Genomic DNA, 15,606 nt, shown 5'->3' on the forward strand with positions numbered 1-15,606 from the left:
TGTGCTAAGCCACCTTTCCAGGCCTGCGTTCAGCTTTCCAAATCTGTCTCTGTGAGTGCTCCGCACTTCGCAACCTGGCAGGTGATTTGTCAAGGTGTCACAGTGTAGAGGATCCCTGTGTCTGCAGGTGGCAGTAGGAGAGGGCTGGTACGCAGAGCAGTGGTTCCCCATGCTCTCTGGGCAGGTAGCCTGAGGAGACTTTGTCTGCTGTGCCCCATAATTCCCTCTGGTGTGGGGAGGAGGGCAGCAGATACTGCCTTTGCTGGCTAGACGGCTTTATCAGAGTCTCCCAAGCAACAGGCAGGCATTGTCCTGTGTTCTCAAAGCTGCAGTTCGGAGGGCCTCATGTCCTTGGATGGTCACAGGAACAAATGTTCCTTTTTTTTGAGTCTGGTGGCCATCTGTCCTCCACTCTCCTTGGCTTTTGTCTTTGTCATTCCAGCCTCTGTCCCGGCATCTCATGGTACTCTGTGTGTGTGTCCCTCTTGGAAGGCCACGAGTCCTACTACATAGAGTGGGACCCACTTCAGTCATTCATTGGAACCTGATTTCCAAACAAGGCAACATTCACTAGTACTGGGAGTGGGAGCTTCAGCATGTCTTTTAGGACATAATTCATCTGACAAGTCAGGCCTTACACCTCAAGGATGGGTGTCATGCCCATCCCATGTGTTCCCAGTGCCCCTTCCCCTGGGCTCTTTGGGTGGCCACTTGGCTTCCGAGGATAACAGCACACCTTGTTCATGGCTTTATTCCGGAGGAGTCAATTTTTCCTCCTCTGTCTCAGCCCTGTAAGAAGCCATTTCTATCCAGATTGAACTGTAAAGGACATCAGGAGGGAGTGTACATGGGGGTGTAGGCATGTGCGTGGGTACTGGGGGGTGTTTGGACAAGGAATGCAGGAAAGGTGTGTAGTAAGGGAGGAGTGGAAGTCAGGAGGACAGACAGAATCACAGCTGGGAACACAATGACAAGGGCAGAGGTGACACTGTTTAGATATTGAGTACGTGGCTTTAACAGAGACCAAACTAAGCAGTAGTTGCAGGGACTGTGGGGTGAAAACCTCCTTCTTGTGAACCTGACAGGTGGGCAGTACAGGATGGAGAGGAGGAGTACTGCCTCCTCTGTGCCACCTGAGAGCGTGCCGCTGCCTCTATCAAAGCTGCCTCCAGTCTGTCAGTGTCATTAGGTGGGACATGGAGGACAGAGAGTACACCCCTCTCAGGACAGGGAGGATGGAGAGCACACCCCTCTCAGGACAGGGAGGACGGAGAGCACACCCCTCTCAGGACATGGAGGACAGAGAGCACACCCCTCCCAGGACATGGAGGACGGAGAGCACACCCCTCCCAGGACAGGGAGGACAGAGAGCACACCCCTCTCAGGACAGGGAGGATGGAGAGCACACCCCTCCCAGGACAGGGAGGACAGAGAGCACACCCCTCCCAGGACAGGGAGGACAGAGAGCACACCCCTCCCAGGACAGGGAGGACAGAGAGCACACCCCTCTCAGGACAGGGAGGACGGAGAGCACACCCCTCCCAGGACAGGAAGGACAGAGAGCACACCCCTCCCAGGACAGGGAGGATGGAGAGCACACCCCTCCCAGGACAGGGAGGACGGAGAGCACACCCCTCCCAGGACAGGGAGGACGGAGAGCACACCCCTCTCAGGACATGGAGGACAGAGAGCACACCCCTCCCAGGACATGGAGGACGGAGAGCACACCCCTCCCAGGACAGGGAGGACAGAGAGCACACCCCTCTCAGGACAGGGAGGATGGAGAGCACACCCCTCCCAGGACAGGGAGGATGGAGAACACACCCCTCCCAGGACAGGGAGGACGGAGAGCACACTCCTCCCAGGACAGGGAGGATGGAGAGCACACACTTCTCATTTCAAATCTGCTTACAAATTGGACTCATCATGTTCACATCTCCCATCAGAACTTAGTCACGTGACTGCTAATGTCGAGAGATTTGGGGGAAACTCAGCTTGTATTCTCAGAAGCCACATTGTCTGGGACTCTGCTAGATTTACAAAGACAAGGGCAGGTGCTGCAGAATAAATTGATTACTATAGAAAGAATGCAATTTCAGAAAACTGGTGTTATTAACTCACCCCTTATAAAAACTCAAGGGTACCTCTACAATAAAGACTGGCAGGCATTTGACTAGAAAGACCCACTTATCACTTGTCTATTAATTAACTATGGGGTTCATGACAGTGGCTTCAGTTCAGGAAGGTGTGTGGCAGGTTGTTCTACGGCCGCCTGGTTTTCAATGACATAGCAAGCTCTGAAGCTCTCCAGAACGCGGGCCTGGAAGAGGGCCTTGCCTTTCTCCTGCCAGGCGTCCGACTCAATGTACACGTTGAAAGGGTCGTGCGAGTGTTCCAGCTTCTTGGATCGGATGTAACTCAGCATGATGCCCAGGGTGAAGAAGCCGAAGAAACCCAGCACCATGAGGATATAGAGAGCCTCCAGCTTGCTGTCATCTCGGAGCTGGGACCTACGAGCCAAGTCCGCCGACATATTGCCACCCGGCTCATCTGTTTCCTGCCACAGCGAGGCCAGAAAAGGCAGAACAGTTGTGGAATTGGACAGGGCCATCCTGGGGCTTCACGGTTTCCCTGATGTGGAGCAAAACTCCTGAAATGAAAACGCAATTTGGAATCAAAAAGCGTGATTGGCTACCTCTCACCCCACCCACGCACGTGACGGGGAGGAACAGACATCCTCCCACAGCGTGTACTGCCAGGAGCCTCACTGACCTGTCAATCAATTGGTAACATGATCCCTTTAGTTCTGATCATCGCTCTGGCAGGCGGCCATTGGGATGAGTTTCAACGACATAGCTTACTTCATATTGCCATGTTGTGTGTCAATAACGATACGGAGCCGTGTATCTCACTGGCTCTCTTCCCTCTTCCCATCACCACTGACTTTATGGCCCAGTAGTATCGCCTCTTGGATGGCCATTCCCTTACACTCAACCCCTGTCAAACACTCATTTCTCTCTCTGCTCACTCCCCCTACAGAAAAAAAATACGGTGGCCACTCACTCCATAAACAAAGCAGATGACCCTGCAAACAGCTCAGTGGGTGGGAGTGCTGGTTAAACCTAGGCCAGACAACCTCAGTTCCTTCCCTGCCACCACAAGGTGGAAGGAGAGAACTGATTCCTGGCACTGTCTTCTGACTGCCACATGTAAGTCTCCCTCCCAACCCGCCAACATATACATACATATGAACAAACACAAAATAAATCAATGTAATTTTAAAACGTTTAAAAGATAAAAATAGCACCAGGAAAGCAGAGGCAGGAGGATCCCTGTGAGTTTGGGTCTACAGAATGAGATCCAGACAAGCCAGGACTACATAGTAAGATCCCGTCTATATATATATATATATATATATATATATATATATATATATATATATATATATATATATATATATATATAAAATAAGCAAAAGAGAAACAGCCTCATTTTGGTTCTGTCCACTTGAAAATGACTCATACATCTACACAGCACTTCTTGGTGGCTGCTGCAGTGAATCTCCCCACATAGATTCATGGAACTGAGCACTGGGTCTGTAGCACTGTTGCGGGACGCTGTAGAAATTTTAGGTGACTGCTTGGTGGAGGAAGCAGCACTTGGGGAGGGTTTTGAATGCTTACAGACTTGCCCACTTCCGGTTCACTGTCTGTTTCCTGTATGCAAATGAAGATGTGATCTCTCAGCTTCCTGTTCCGGCTGCCAGCCGCCACGCCTCCCCCGCCATTATGGACTCTCGCTCTGGAACTGTAAGTCGGAGAAACTCTTTCTTCCATTGGCCATTTGTGCTCGCCGCATTTATCACCGCGACAGACAGGGAACTACCGTGGTTTCCATAACCACTCAGCGGGAGCCGCTGTCAGGGCACCTTTGGACGGAATGTGCAACGGGTAGTTGCTACCGTGGGATTGTGTCCCCAAAAGCCCACATGGTGGGAAGCTGGCTCTCAGTGTAACAGTGTTGGGCAAGAAGACTACTGGAAGGTGATTGTGTCACAAGGATGTTGTCCCCTGTGAATAGATGAATCCGTGTGTTACTGATAGAGGGGCTTTATTGTCCAGTCATTCATTCATAGATGTAATGGGGTTATCCTTGGCTAACTTGCTCTGTCTTGCCACGTTGTGGTGTAGGATGAAGCGCTCTACCAGATACAGAACACGTGACCACACCACACCGTTGGATGTCTTCAGAACTGTGACACAAACAAAGGATTATTCCTCATAAACTGCAGGCGTGGTCCCTGGATTTGTGAGAGAACGGGCTGGGGGGTGGGGTGGTCTGTTTCTCCGTGGACATCTCTCTAGGGGCAGCTGGGTTCACCGAGTGGAAGTGTACGCTATAATGTAGCACCCCTTGGAAGGTGCGCTGAAGTTCCAACACTCCAATCTGAGGACCTAATAGGTATGCCCGTGTGCTACCCTTCCTTCTCTGATCACCCCCCCGCCCCCCCCCCCAGTGAATCACTGGCAGGCCCCCAAAGATTACATCGCTCCTTTCTCTTCTGAAAGTCAGGCTTGGGCTTTGTGGGAAGTGTCTCAGAGTAACTGTAGGATTCTGTCAGATATTTTCTGGATCCTAAGAACCCTACCCAGGTGACCATCAGATCACTGACCAGGGAAAACTTCTATTCCTTTCAGGTGGATGTGGGGTAAATACCACCTTACAGCCCTCTCTCCTGTTTGGAGGCAGAAGCTTAGAGATGTATAGTTCAACTCAAAAACTTAAGAGTTTGCCAGTCTTGAGGTGGTCCAAGGAGTCTCCTGGCCGCTAAGTAGAGTATGCCCATGAGGTACCCTTAGTGACTTTTGTAGCTAGAGGCAAAGGCATGTTTGGGACACAGTTCCTGGCCAGAGTCACCATGAAAAGGAAGTCTAACATACACCAGGACAATAGCATGGGGACTGTGACATTGACCACATCATCCCTGGGGCAACCATCAACGCCAAAACTCCCAGCCCTCTCTTGGTTAGTCCTATAACTATTTCTTTGTAGAACTGGCTTAATTTAAAGATGAACCTGAGGGACTGGAGAGACGGCTCAGTGGTTACGAGCATTGGATACGCCTCCAGAGGACCCAAGTTCAGTTCCCAGCAGCCCCATGGCAGCTCACACATCCAGCTTCAATCGTGTTGACACCTTCGCACTGCAGGCAATACAGCAATGTGTATAAAGTAAGAATAAATCATTTTTAAAGATGAACCTGAACCCAGCAGTGAAGATGCTTTGAGCTTTCTGAGGCCTCCTGGCTCTACACACAGTTGACATGTTAGTGGCCTCTCTTCCGTCTCCTCATGCCAGCCTCGCCCTGGTGATCACGCCTGCTGCTCCATACACATGGCCTTTGACCTCAGCTCTCCTGTCTCAGCAGCAGAGCCATGTGTCAATGCTCATAAAGTTTTCCCATTGGCCATTCCCAGGCCGCTCTGACTCCGAACCCCAGCTGCATCCCGTCAGCACCCTGCCTGTGCCTTTCAATATTGGAGCAAATCCCACCATGGCAGTCCCAAGTGAGGGCCTTCCTTTGTCCCTTGTTACCTTCAGAAGGAAACGGCCTGCCCAGAGCACAGCTGTGGGTGGGCTCTGAATGTGAGGATCCCAGCTCCCTTCCTCCATTGCTGTCACTGTCCCCAGGCGCCATGTTCCAGTCTTTCTGGCCCTTCTTTGAACTTTCCACTTGTCCTCATGTCTTCGCACATTTCCGGTTCAGACCGGTTCCACAGTGGTGCTGCTCATGCTTGGCCGATGAAACCCCCTAGTAGGGCAGCTCACACTTTTGTTCCCGAGACCTTCTTTGGCACACAGGGCTGGGTTAGCGTCATTCTGATGGACTGATGCTGCCGACTTCATCCCAGTCAAGATCTTTAGACTCCGTCCCTACTCAACTGAGCTGTGCCTGGCCCACAGCAGCACAAGACCTACCCAGGAACCTTTATTGAGCTGATATCATCAAAACTTTATATTGTCCCACAAACGGGGCCTGGCTCTCTAAAACCTGCTTATTTTAATTAACAGAGGCCATCGAGCTCGCCTCAGAGCGTCGGTTACCACCCAAACCCCCTCTTAAAGGAGCAGAACGTGCTCAGACTTTGGCCTCCCCACCTCTCACTTTGGATTCGGCCCTGTAACGATCTAAGACATGCTCCTCACCTTCTCCTGGCTGTGTCCTTTCCTCTTTGTAGAACAGGAGGACCCAACACTGACATTTCCTAGCTGTTTGATCACTGAGCAAGCAGGGAACATGGTTGACATTTACTGGTCCTGAGTACGGGTACGGCTGGTTGGTCTTGACTGTCCACCTGACAGGGCTGAGAGACACCGGAAAAGTTGGTAAGGCCCTCCTCTGGGTGTGTCTGTGAGCATCTCCAGAGGTGATTAGATCATGTATGCTTTGACTTAATCAATGGTTTGGTCCATAAGTGGATTCAGAATTTGAACAGACTAACAGGAGACGTTGGAACTGCCGAGGATAAAGCCCAGTTGAAGAACGTGCGTCACTGTTGCCTTCGAAGGGTCTTCCTGGTTACTCCATGCTGCTTGCTGGCTGCAGGCTGAGGTGAGCAGGTCTGTTTTAACTGTGCACTGCTCTGCCTCTGCCTCACCATGGCCCAAGTAACAATGGATCAAACTCTCTGTGATCTGAGCCAAAATAAATCCTTCCAGAATCGTCATCGTCTTAGGTGTTTGTCTCACAATAGAAAATGGCTGACGCCAGGAAGTTGCTGGGTTTTCTGAGATCGATGGGTCTTCCATCCCATGTTGCCTCCAAGAATCTGGGTCTTTAGGGTTAGGTCTAATTTCACCATGGTTGGCTCTCTTCGGATGTTCTGGAGAGAACTGTTGTGACGGAGAAATGAAGCTTATCTTCTGATCGTCAGCCTCTTGAGTATGTTAGGGGTGAGAAGGGTGGAAGGCACACCATACTTCCGAATCCTCAACAAAGTCGAAATCTAGCCCCATTCTGAGGCAGGAGTTGTCCGGAAACTCATCAAAAGCTCAGAGCACAGTGACCTCTCTCAAAGTGACTGGAGCCACTAACGGAGGCTCAGGCCCAGAGAAGAGCAGGCCTGAGCTGATGGTATCATTTTATTTCCAAAGGAAATAAACCAGCTAGCAACCCCGCCACCATTTACTACCGGGGAGTTCTTATGACCAGTGACTATGTGGGGGACTGCAGGCAACACTGGGGGAAACATATGTTAATTGGTCTAGAATCAATAACTCCACACAGGAAACTAATTTCAGAGTCAATTCTGTATTTAATTTATACTTCAGGGTTTACTAAAAAGACCTATTACTTAAAACCAGATGGAAATTTCTGTGGCCAGAAGAAACAGACCTAAACATCTGTTTCAACTCCCACCCCACCCCCGGCCAACACCGTCCTCCCTCTCCTTCTTAAGGTCACAGTGTAGCTTGCCTGGGAAGCACCTGGTGAACTGCTTTATCTGGGCCTTCTGCTCTCCTAAGACTTAGGTGCAGACTGGGACTTTGCATGTCAAATGCCTTCTGAGTTCCAGAGCCACCCTGGGCACCAGGGTCACTAGCTATGAGAAATGCTGGGGCGCTCAGGGAATAAAGATGCCGGCATCCTACCCCTGAGATGGTAATGGTGCCGTTCTTGGTCCCTATCTTGACACAGGACTTTTAAAAAACTCCCCGCTATGGTTTAAATGTGTCCTCAAAGCCTTGCTAGAAAGATTTCTCAGTGCAACAGTGCTTAGAGATGGGACCTTTAAATGGTGATTAGAATGCGTCCCAGGCCTGTCAACCCTCTCCCTCCCTCGCCCTCCTCCATGGGATGGCATGAAAAGATGGCTTCTACTAGGAGTGAATTGCTGACCTTGGACTTCAGGACAGTTAGAGGGAATTTTTCTCTTGAGAGTGTCTCCTGTAGTCCATGCTGGCCTTGAACTCACTATGTATTGAGGGTGACCTTGAAAGCCTAAAGGTCTTCCTCCACCTTCCCAGGGCTGGGATTCCAGATTTTGTCACCAGGCCTAGTTTATGCTACAGCAGGATAGGACGCAGGGCCTGGAGCACTGATGAAGCACACTATCGAATGAGCTATACTCCTGGCCAGAAATGACCTCCTTATGCATTGTTTAGCCTGGGTATTTTTGTCCCAAACAGACCTCGGTACTCCCATCTGGCACAACTTGCAGTCAGGTTGGAGGCGTCTGGGCTGCGCACTGGACAATTAGCAAACAGACTGACTGAGTTAATGGTCTAAGACACAAATCCCGGCTTCGTGGCCAAATCTTCACGCTGTCTTTGTTTTCCAGATCTCTCTTGGTCTTGCATGTTCCTCCAGAACGGCTCACCTTTACCTGTTCATGTTAACTCACCCTGGCACCTTAAATCATGATTAGCTTTATTTTAGGCTTGGTCACCTCCCTTTCAAATTACCACTCCCCACCTTTATGGAAACCGTTTTGTCCTTTATAGCTATTTATAGCTATTAATAGCTAATGCATTGCTTTGCCTTTGCCGATGCTCTCCGTACCCTGCAAACCCTGCAGGTCATTGTGTATTTCGTATCCTGAGGACTCCAAATAGAGTTAGTCAGTGGCCTTGTGACGGTCCTGGTAGGAACGACACAGGATTCAATCTGCACACCATTAGGGAGCTTACGTCAGTCTCCAAGTTCACTGCCGTTACAATGTCCAAGTACCCACAGTGCAGCGGCCCCAGTGTCAGACTGTCGGACTGAGTGGGTGTGGAGATCTAGCCATTTTAATTTACAGAGAACTGGGCCCCACAGTACTGCGATGAGTGACCCAAGGTTATCTCTCTTGGCAAAACCCATGAGACTTAATCTTTTAGCTACAGGCTCCCCTTTTATTAGGACAGAGAAGGGAGTTCCCAGGACCTTGTACAGAGGAGACAGACTCCTTAGACTCAAAGGGACTGGGGAACCAACCACTTCTCAGCTACATTTGGGTCTCACATGTGAGGACTGGCTTCTTCCCTAAACATCCCCTAAGCTGTTAGAAGGTGGCCCCTTTCTTAGGACTCCACAGACAGCTCTGCCCTGGGAGCCATGGCACTGGGTCGCTGATACTGGAACAGCCCAGTTGCAGACATAACCAACCTGGGGCTCCGCTTGGATTGGACAGTCTCACACTGGTACTGGCTGGGATCTCTGCAAGCTTCTGAAGACTCTTGGGTTTGAAGCAGGGGCATTGTCGCTAGTTAGAATAGTGCACACATGGCTTTTCCTTGAAAGCTCAGACCCACAGCTTCAGTTCGCTGCAAGTCACTCAGGACATGGGGCTCTGGGAGGCTGGGTGGAACTGAATTATCTGCAAGTGTGACCCCTGGTGCACCCGTCTGCATTCCTGCCCCCACCCCATGTGCTCTTGCTATGTCACCAGACTGATAACAGTCTGGAAGTTTCCGGAACAGAGGCTTTTCCAACACTGGCACCATTCTGAGGACGTGGCGGCTTGCTCACGTGTCAGGGCTTTCTCTAGGTTTAAGTTCCAAAACAGTAGTGATTGGAGTCACAGCCAGAGCTGCAGACTGTTTCCTGCCCCACTAGGGTTTGGATGAACCAGACAGCGCCCCCCTAGTTAGTCATTCCTTATCTCAGTGGATTGGGGTACATTCTTGTCCCTAGTGACAAAAGAACACTTGTTAAGCAAGATGGGGGCAGAGTCACAGAAGCATTTGGCCTTGTGTATTTTAAGAAGCAGGATGAGTGTGAAGGCCGGATCTGGGTGACCGTGACCTTGGCTGATCCTAGAATTTACACCGGTTGACCTGGGAAGTAACTGTCTATTGTCTATGTGGTTTGCTGCCTCTGAGTCTGGTCCAATTTCCCTGGCTTCCAGACATTCCCACATGAGACAGACAAGGAGGCTGGGGTGTGAGGACTGGAAAGGGCAAACACGATATTCTCAGAAGATGCAGAGAGGAGAGTTTTGGGTAAAGAACAAATGACAGCTGAGGTATTAGAGTGGGAAGGCAGGAACTGTATGCAGTAAATCAGGTAAAGCCAGACAGCCTCAGCTCCCCCGTCTAAAAGCTTGGGGTGGTGAACTTACCCCGACTGCATGTTGTACACACCATGGGGTTGAACACAACATCACATAACCCTGCCATGACCTTTGCCCCTGCTCTCTACAAGGGCATGTGTGGGTTATCTCTATGCTACAGGTCCTTCAAAGGCTAGATGGAATGGTAAACCTGGAGAATTCTGTCAGCCCCTCGTGGTGCTAATTCTCCAACAGTAGGAGAAGGGGCTCCAAGTGTTTAGCCGTCGAGGAAGTGAATCCCTGAGAACGTTCACCCATTCTTAGTGGCCTGTGGGATCTTTATGTGGAAACCTCTGGCAAAGCAGTATGTTTTCCTGTTAGAATTTATAGGTTTTTATCTTTATAATTTATTGCATGATAGTTATCTACAAGGCTCTTCACCTTATCTCTAAAAAGATTTACTCGATCATTAATGCAGTGTGCTTTTGCCCAGCACCTTCCCTCTCCGGAATGCTTACCCTACAGTCCTTCTTCCTTGTGTGTTTGTATCTAGTGCAGTTTTCTTAATTACTGTGCTTGCTGTGGGATGTTCATCTTCCCACCAAAAGGTGAGCTTTCTAAGTGGGATTTCTGCATGCGCTGCTTTTCCTTCTGCCCAGAACAGCAGGAGCAGTCTGCATCTGGTGGGAGTGCAGTAATCATTCACAGAAGCAGGGGTGCATGCCTGAGTGCACCGATGCCTCCGACTTCCATTCGACTCCCAGACTCCCAGAATGAGAGACCACACAGGCAGCCGCTCACCCCCACAGACAAGCATGGCATATGCAAATCTCTCTGAGGTCCCTCAAGTGCTCATATTTTTAGAAATGATTCCTAATCCACTATCAAAGGCAAGGTCCACAGGGTGATGTCAGGACTGTTTCCTTGGGAACTTGGGATACCTTCCTCATTTGCTGGGATTTGGCCTCAGTCAAATTCACATTGTATCCAAGAATCAGGGCAGCAGGTGAATTTAGCAAAGGCCCCACGGTGGAGCACAAATGGCAGCTAGAATTGGTTACAGTCTTCCTCTGTGGGGGTGGATGTTACTTCTTGTGCTGAAATGAGCTATCAGTCCACACAGAGGCAATCAGGTGGGGATGCATTAGACACCCAAAGAGCCCGCCCTCCCCTATTTGTTCTTTCTCTCAGGGGATTGCGGTAGGGATCAGGGGTTAGGGATTAACACCATAGCTGTTACCTCACTTTCTTCTAGAAACTTCCCATTCCCTCATTACTGCCACCATGATCGGGTATCAACCCTGTTCCCCATGTCCTGTGCCTTTCCCACTTCAAAAAGGCCACAACCCTTCCTGATCAAAATAATTTAATAAATAATTAAATGATAAAAATAATAAAGTCAGGCTCTTTGTGGCTGGTGGGCTTCAAGTATTGCTAAATTGGGAGTGGGGGATCTCTTTGAGGCTGAGGACTGGGGGTGGTGGTTTTAATTTTCATTTGATGCTTTTAAATATTCAACACAATTTTCTGAGAACGCCAATGAGTTAATAATAAAAACAAAATATTTTCCTGTGACTTTCATGTAAGTGAAGACAGGGGGGCTGGCTAGGAGTTAATTCCATGACCCCAGTATGCAGTATGCCTGTATGCCCAGTCTGGTCCTAGCCGGGTACCTGTCCTAGAGACAGGAGCCCTCCCTGACTTACCTGGGTCTAGAAGCCAAGGGAGCCTGGTGTGCAGCGGGATCCTTGGAGCCCGTGTTGGGGTCTAGGACTGACAGACAAGACTGACAGACAATCCCAGAGGCACCTAAGCAATGCAGCTTTGGATGGGCGGAGCCTCAGAGCCCTGGGGCTTCCAGCAGGCAGGGCTTGGCTCAGTCAGCCCAGGTCTCGGAGGTTACCCAACCCACCCTGCACCCCCACCCTGCATGCTGCATGCCTCACCCAGCCCCAAGGGCAGGAAGCACTTTGACTCCAGCGGGTGGGCTTAGGGCTGGCAGACAGTCTGTGGGAGAATAAAGAGGACAGACTGACTGGGTCAGCACTGGACAAACACCTTGTTAAATAGTTCCAAACACTGTCAGAGATGGTTCAGAACTTCTCCAGCTCCCTTTGTCTTCACATCCTGCTGGACCCCTGTGGCCCCGCAGCTATTCAGCAAGGGTATATTGAGCTGTTACTTACTGCACGCCTGGACCTGGATGGACGGTGCAGAGGTGGCTAAACAGTCGGGGCTCTGCTACGGGCAGTCAGTTGCTGGAGGAACTCCAGCCCTGGCGCCACCTCCGAAGTTCTTAGGCAAGTATGAACCGCCTTTCTCTCCCAGCAGGAGCAAGCGCTGGTGTGGCCCAGGTGACTTCCTGGTCAATTTCATAGCGTTGCCCACCCGCTTGACAGGTGTGAGTCAGCAGGGGCAGTTCTGGTGAAAGGGCTCCGTCAGCCTAGTAGATAAGATACAGAGACAGGCTTCTGAGCTACAGCTAAAAGACACAGCCAAGGGTCACTGCCGCCCCCCCCCCACCCCCCTCACCATGGTAGTCCTCATCTGGTCACTTCTAAGGACCACAGCTCCTGTGTGCTTCTGGGGGTAACTGAAGGCCCTCCGTGGGCCTACCTGCAACATTCCAAGACAATACTCCTGTTGACAAAAGCAGATGGGGAGCTGTGCTCTGTGGGTGGCAGAATCCAGTACTGAGGCACACCGGAGAGCACTAGAACGCCTCCAGCTTTTGACATGTAATTTTATTCTGAGAAGTATGTTCCAAAGAGAGGCTTTGAGTTTAGAGACCTCTTAAGGATATAAAGGTTGGTCACAGTTTTGTTTACAATAGTTAAAAATTTGATGCCTACAGCCAAAAATAATAATAATAATAAACAAATTAATAAAATAAATTAATCATTAAATTAGGGCATGTATGATACAAGGTTATTTCGGAGTGAAATATCCTATGAAGCCACTAGCAAAATGTCCATAAGTGGGTTGTAATGTGGTTTCATTTGTCTGTTGAGACGGTATCTCACTATGTTACTCTGGACTGTCCTGGAACTCTCTGTGTAGACCAGGCTGGCCTCAGGTTCACAGATACCCACCTGTGTCTCCCGCTGAAGTGCTAAGATGTCTAAGTTGTGCAATATCACACCTAGCTCTACACCACGTATCTTATAGTGCTACATGAAAAAGGCAGGCCTAGTTTCTACAGAGAGCGAGACATTGTTTCAAAGGGAAGCAAGGAAAACACCACCCAAGGTCAGCATTGGCTGCCGGGGGGATCACCCAAGATGGGCTTTGTGGGTTCAACTCTAGACCTTCAACAACTTTACATACTCCAGAGAAAATAAAATTCATAAACTCAGCCTAAAAACTCCCAATTCTTTCTCCTGGGTGCTGTGCTGTGTGGGTGTGGTGTCCTTCTGCCCATCCTTCCAAAGCCAGAGCCTGGCAGGTAGGGAAAGGGGGTGACAGATGGAAACAGTGTTTATCCTACCAAGCACTTACATGTTTCACACACAATCTAGGCTGGACCAGCTGGATCCCTCTATCAGGGCCTGGGCTAATGCCTCCCATCCCCGCATTGGGAATGGGAGCATTTCCAGAACGGTAGTGTATACTGCTCAGGGCAGTGTTCTCTGCTCTCTTTCTGGTTCTCTCCGCTCCCCACAAAATGAGTTGCTATCCCATTTGTCATCTTGAGGTGCACTCCACCCTTGGTGAGCTGGGGTGTATGAGGCATGCTCTACCCCTGGTGAGCTGAGATGGGTTCCCCAGTGTTTTCCTCTTTTTCCTTCACCTTTTCATTCGTACTCCTTCTTCTCTTAGTAAGATGGATATGACCCCGTCCTCTTCAAATGACCTTGTGCCAGAGCCCCTCCTCCTCCTCCTCCTCCTCCTCCTCCCCCCCTCTTCTCTCCTCTTCCTTCTCTCCCTCCTCCCCCTCCTCTTTCTCTTTTTCTGGTACTAAAGTCATGACAGATATGGCCCCTGTCCTCCCAGTAGGGTTAACGTCATCTTCCAGAAGCCCCTGCCTCAGTGATTGTGATGGCCCCAAACCAACCATTTCCCATCATCCTCTCTTAGGAATGCCTCAAATCTAGGTGTTCTGCTTTCTCCTGGCTCCCCTCGTTCTCTGATGCTAAGAAAGTCAGGGTAAGTCTTCCGTATATGTTTAAGGCACTTGGCCATTCCCGGTGACTGCTGTTCAGCTGGTGTCCTTCCTGCATCAGGCTGGGCCTTCCCTGCCCTTTGGCTTCTCCTCATCCAGGTTAGGTAGCTTTGTATTACCTCAGCAAACACCTGAGAGAATTACCTCACAAGAGGAAAGGTCCCCCCTATGCTGGATTGGACCCATCGTTTTGGGCCTGCGGTGAGGCAGCGTGTCATGGCTGAGCAAAACCTGGAAGCTAAGAGACCAGACTGCCAGAGGAGCTGGAATGCCCCGGCCCAAATGTCTTAAAGGTACCACACCTTTTTTCTTTTTCTTTTCTTTTCCCTCCCTCCCTCCCTCCTTTTCTTTCTTTCTGTCTTTCTTTCTTTCTTCCTTCCTTTCTTTTTTTCTTTTCTTTTTCTTTAACTTCTAGGCTGTTGATGACACCAAGTGGAGGATCAAATTTCTAATGCCTTTGGGGGACATTTAAGGCCCAAACCATAAGCCTAGGGAGATGGTTCTGAGGGTAAATGCTTGCCTTGTTTGTATGGGGACCTCTGTCTGACGCCCCCCCACCCCCAGATCCCCAGAATCCAAGTCTCCATCCTACGGCTAAGAGGGCAGAGGCAGGAGGATACCCGAGACCTGAAACCTACCTCAGTTGATGAGTTCCAGGTCAATGAGAGACGGCAACAAAAAAGGCTGACAGCACCTGGGGATCAGCGCTGGCCTCGGTCCTCTGTCCTCCATATGAACACACGCATGACCATGACTATGACACACAGAGATCAAGTCATAATATTGCCCGTAACCCTTCAATCCCATGGCTCTCATTGCACCTCCGGGCAACTGTCATTTCCCTGAGAATTCTGGGTCTTCTGTGAGGAACGCCTTTAAACCACCGAGTTTTCTTTATCCTAAACATGGAACTGTAGCTCACAGCTGTAGCTCTCGAACACCAGCACTTCCTCACCATAACGAGTCAGGATTGGGGACGGGGACTCAAGGTCCATTGTGAGTCCCCTGGGAGATGGAAGAGGGCCTCTGGGCCATCCACATCACCATCTCAGGAGTGTTGTTGCCCCGCATCCACGGCCTGACCCCCACGCCTTCCCTGGTGACCTCTAGGTGCACTCCAGTCTCTACAACCCTCCCCTTGGCCACACTCACTCACCTGACAAGATTCACAGAGATATACGAGGTCTGCCTCAGTTTACCCCAGAGCCTCTGCGGAGAGAGTCCTGCTCAGCAGCAGTACCCGTCTGGTCTCTCGGCATCCCGATGCCTTCTGGGAGTGCCCTGGATTAGAAAAGAAACTGCACGGGCTGGCACACCACACTGGTGACTAACCTCAGCCCCCACCACAACTCTCCTCTGACCGAGGTGCCCAGGCAGCAGACAAGGAGCAGCCCCCACTCTACACAG

The 15,606-nt window shown here is 50.4% G+C and overlaps 1 protein-coding gene and 1 long non-coding RNA gene across 7 annotated transcripts; one reads left to right on the plus strand and one right to left on the minus strand.

The window, feature by feature from the left end:
* Positions 1–2,088: 2,088 nt before the first annotated feature.
* On the minus strand, positions 2,089–15,238 carry Kcne1 (potassium voltage-gated channel subfamily E regulatory subunit 1). Of its 5 annotated transcripts, XM_017597886.3 has the most exons (3): positions 14,838–15,238; positions 12,224–12,480; positions 2,089–2,650 (listed from the first exon to the last, which is right to left on the minus strand). In XM_017597886.3, exon 3 carries the CDS (start codon positions 2,609–2,611, stop codon positions 2,219–2,221), a length of 393 nt encoding a protein of 130 aa, XP_017453375.1. In that variant the 5' UTR covers positions 2,612–2,650; positions 12,224–12,480; positions 14,838–15,238; the 3' UTR covers positions 2,089–2,218.
* LOC108352307 (uncharacterized) lies at positions 3,708–5,259 on the plus strand. Of its 2 annotated transcripts, none has more exons than XR_001840465.3 (3): positions 3,708–3,809; positions 4,191–4,461; positions 5,053–5,259. It is a non-coding gene; the product is annotated as an uncharacterized LOC108352307 (long non-coding RNA). The 2 variants fall into 2 exon arrangements; XR_005491245.2 differs by having other exon boundaries at positions 3,791–4,043.
* Positions 15,239–15,606: the final 368 nt, after the last annotated feature.

This window comes from Rattus norvegicus, chromosome 11 (genome assembly GCF_036323735.1).
Source record: "Rattus norvegicus strain BN/NHsdMcwi chromosome 11, GRCr8, whole genome shotgun sequence".
Taxonomy (NCBI): domain Eukaryota; kingdom Metazoa; phylum Chordata; class Mammalia; order Rodentia; family Muridae; genus Rattus; species Rattus norvegicus.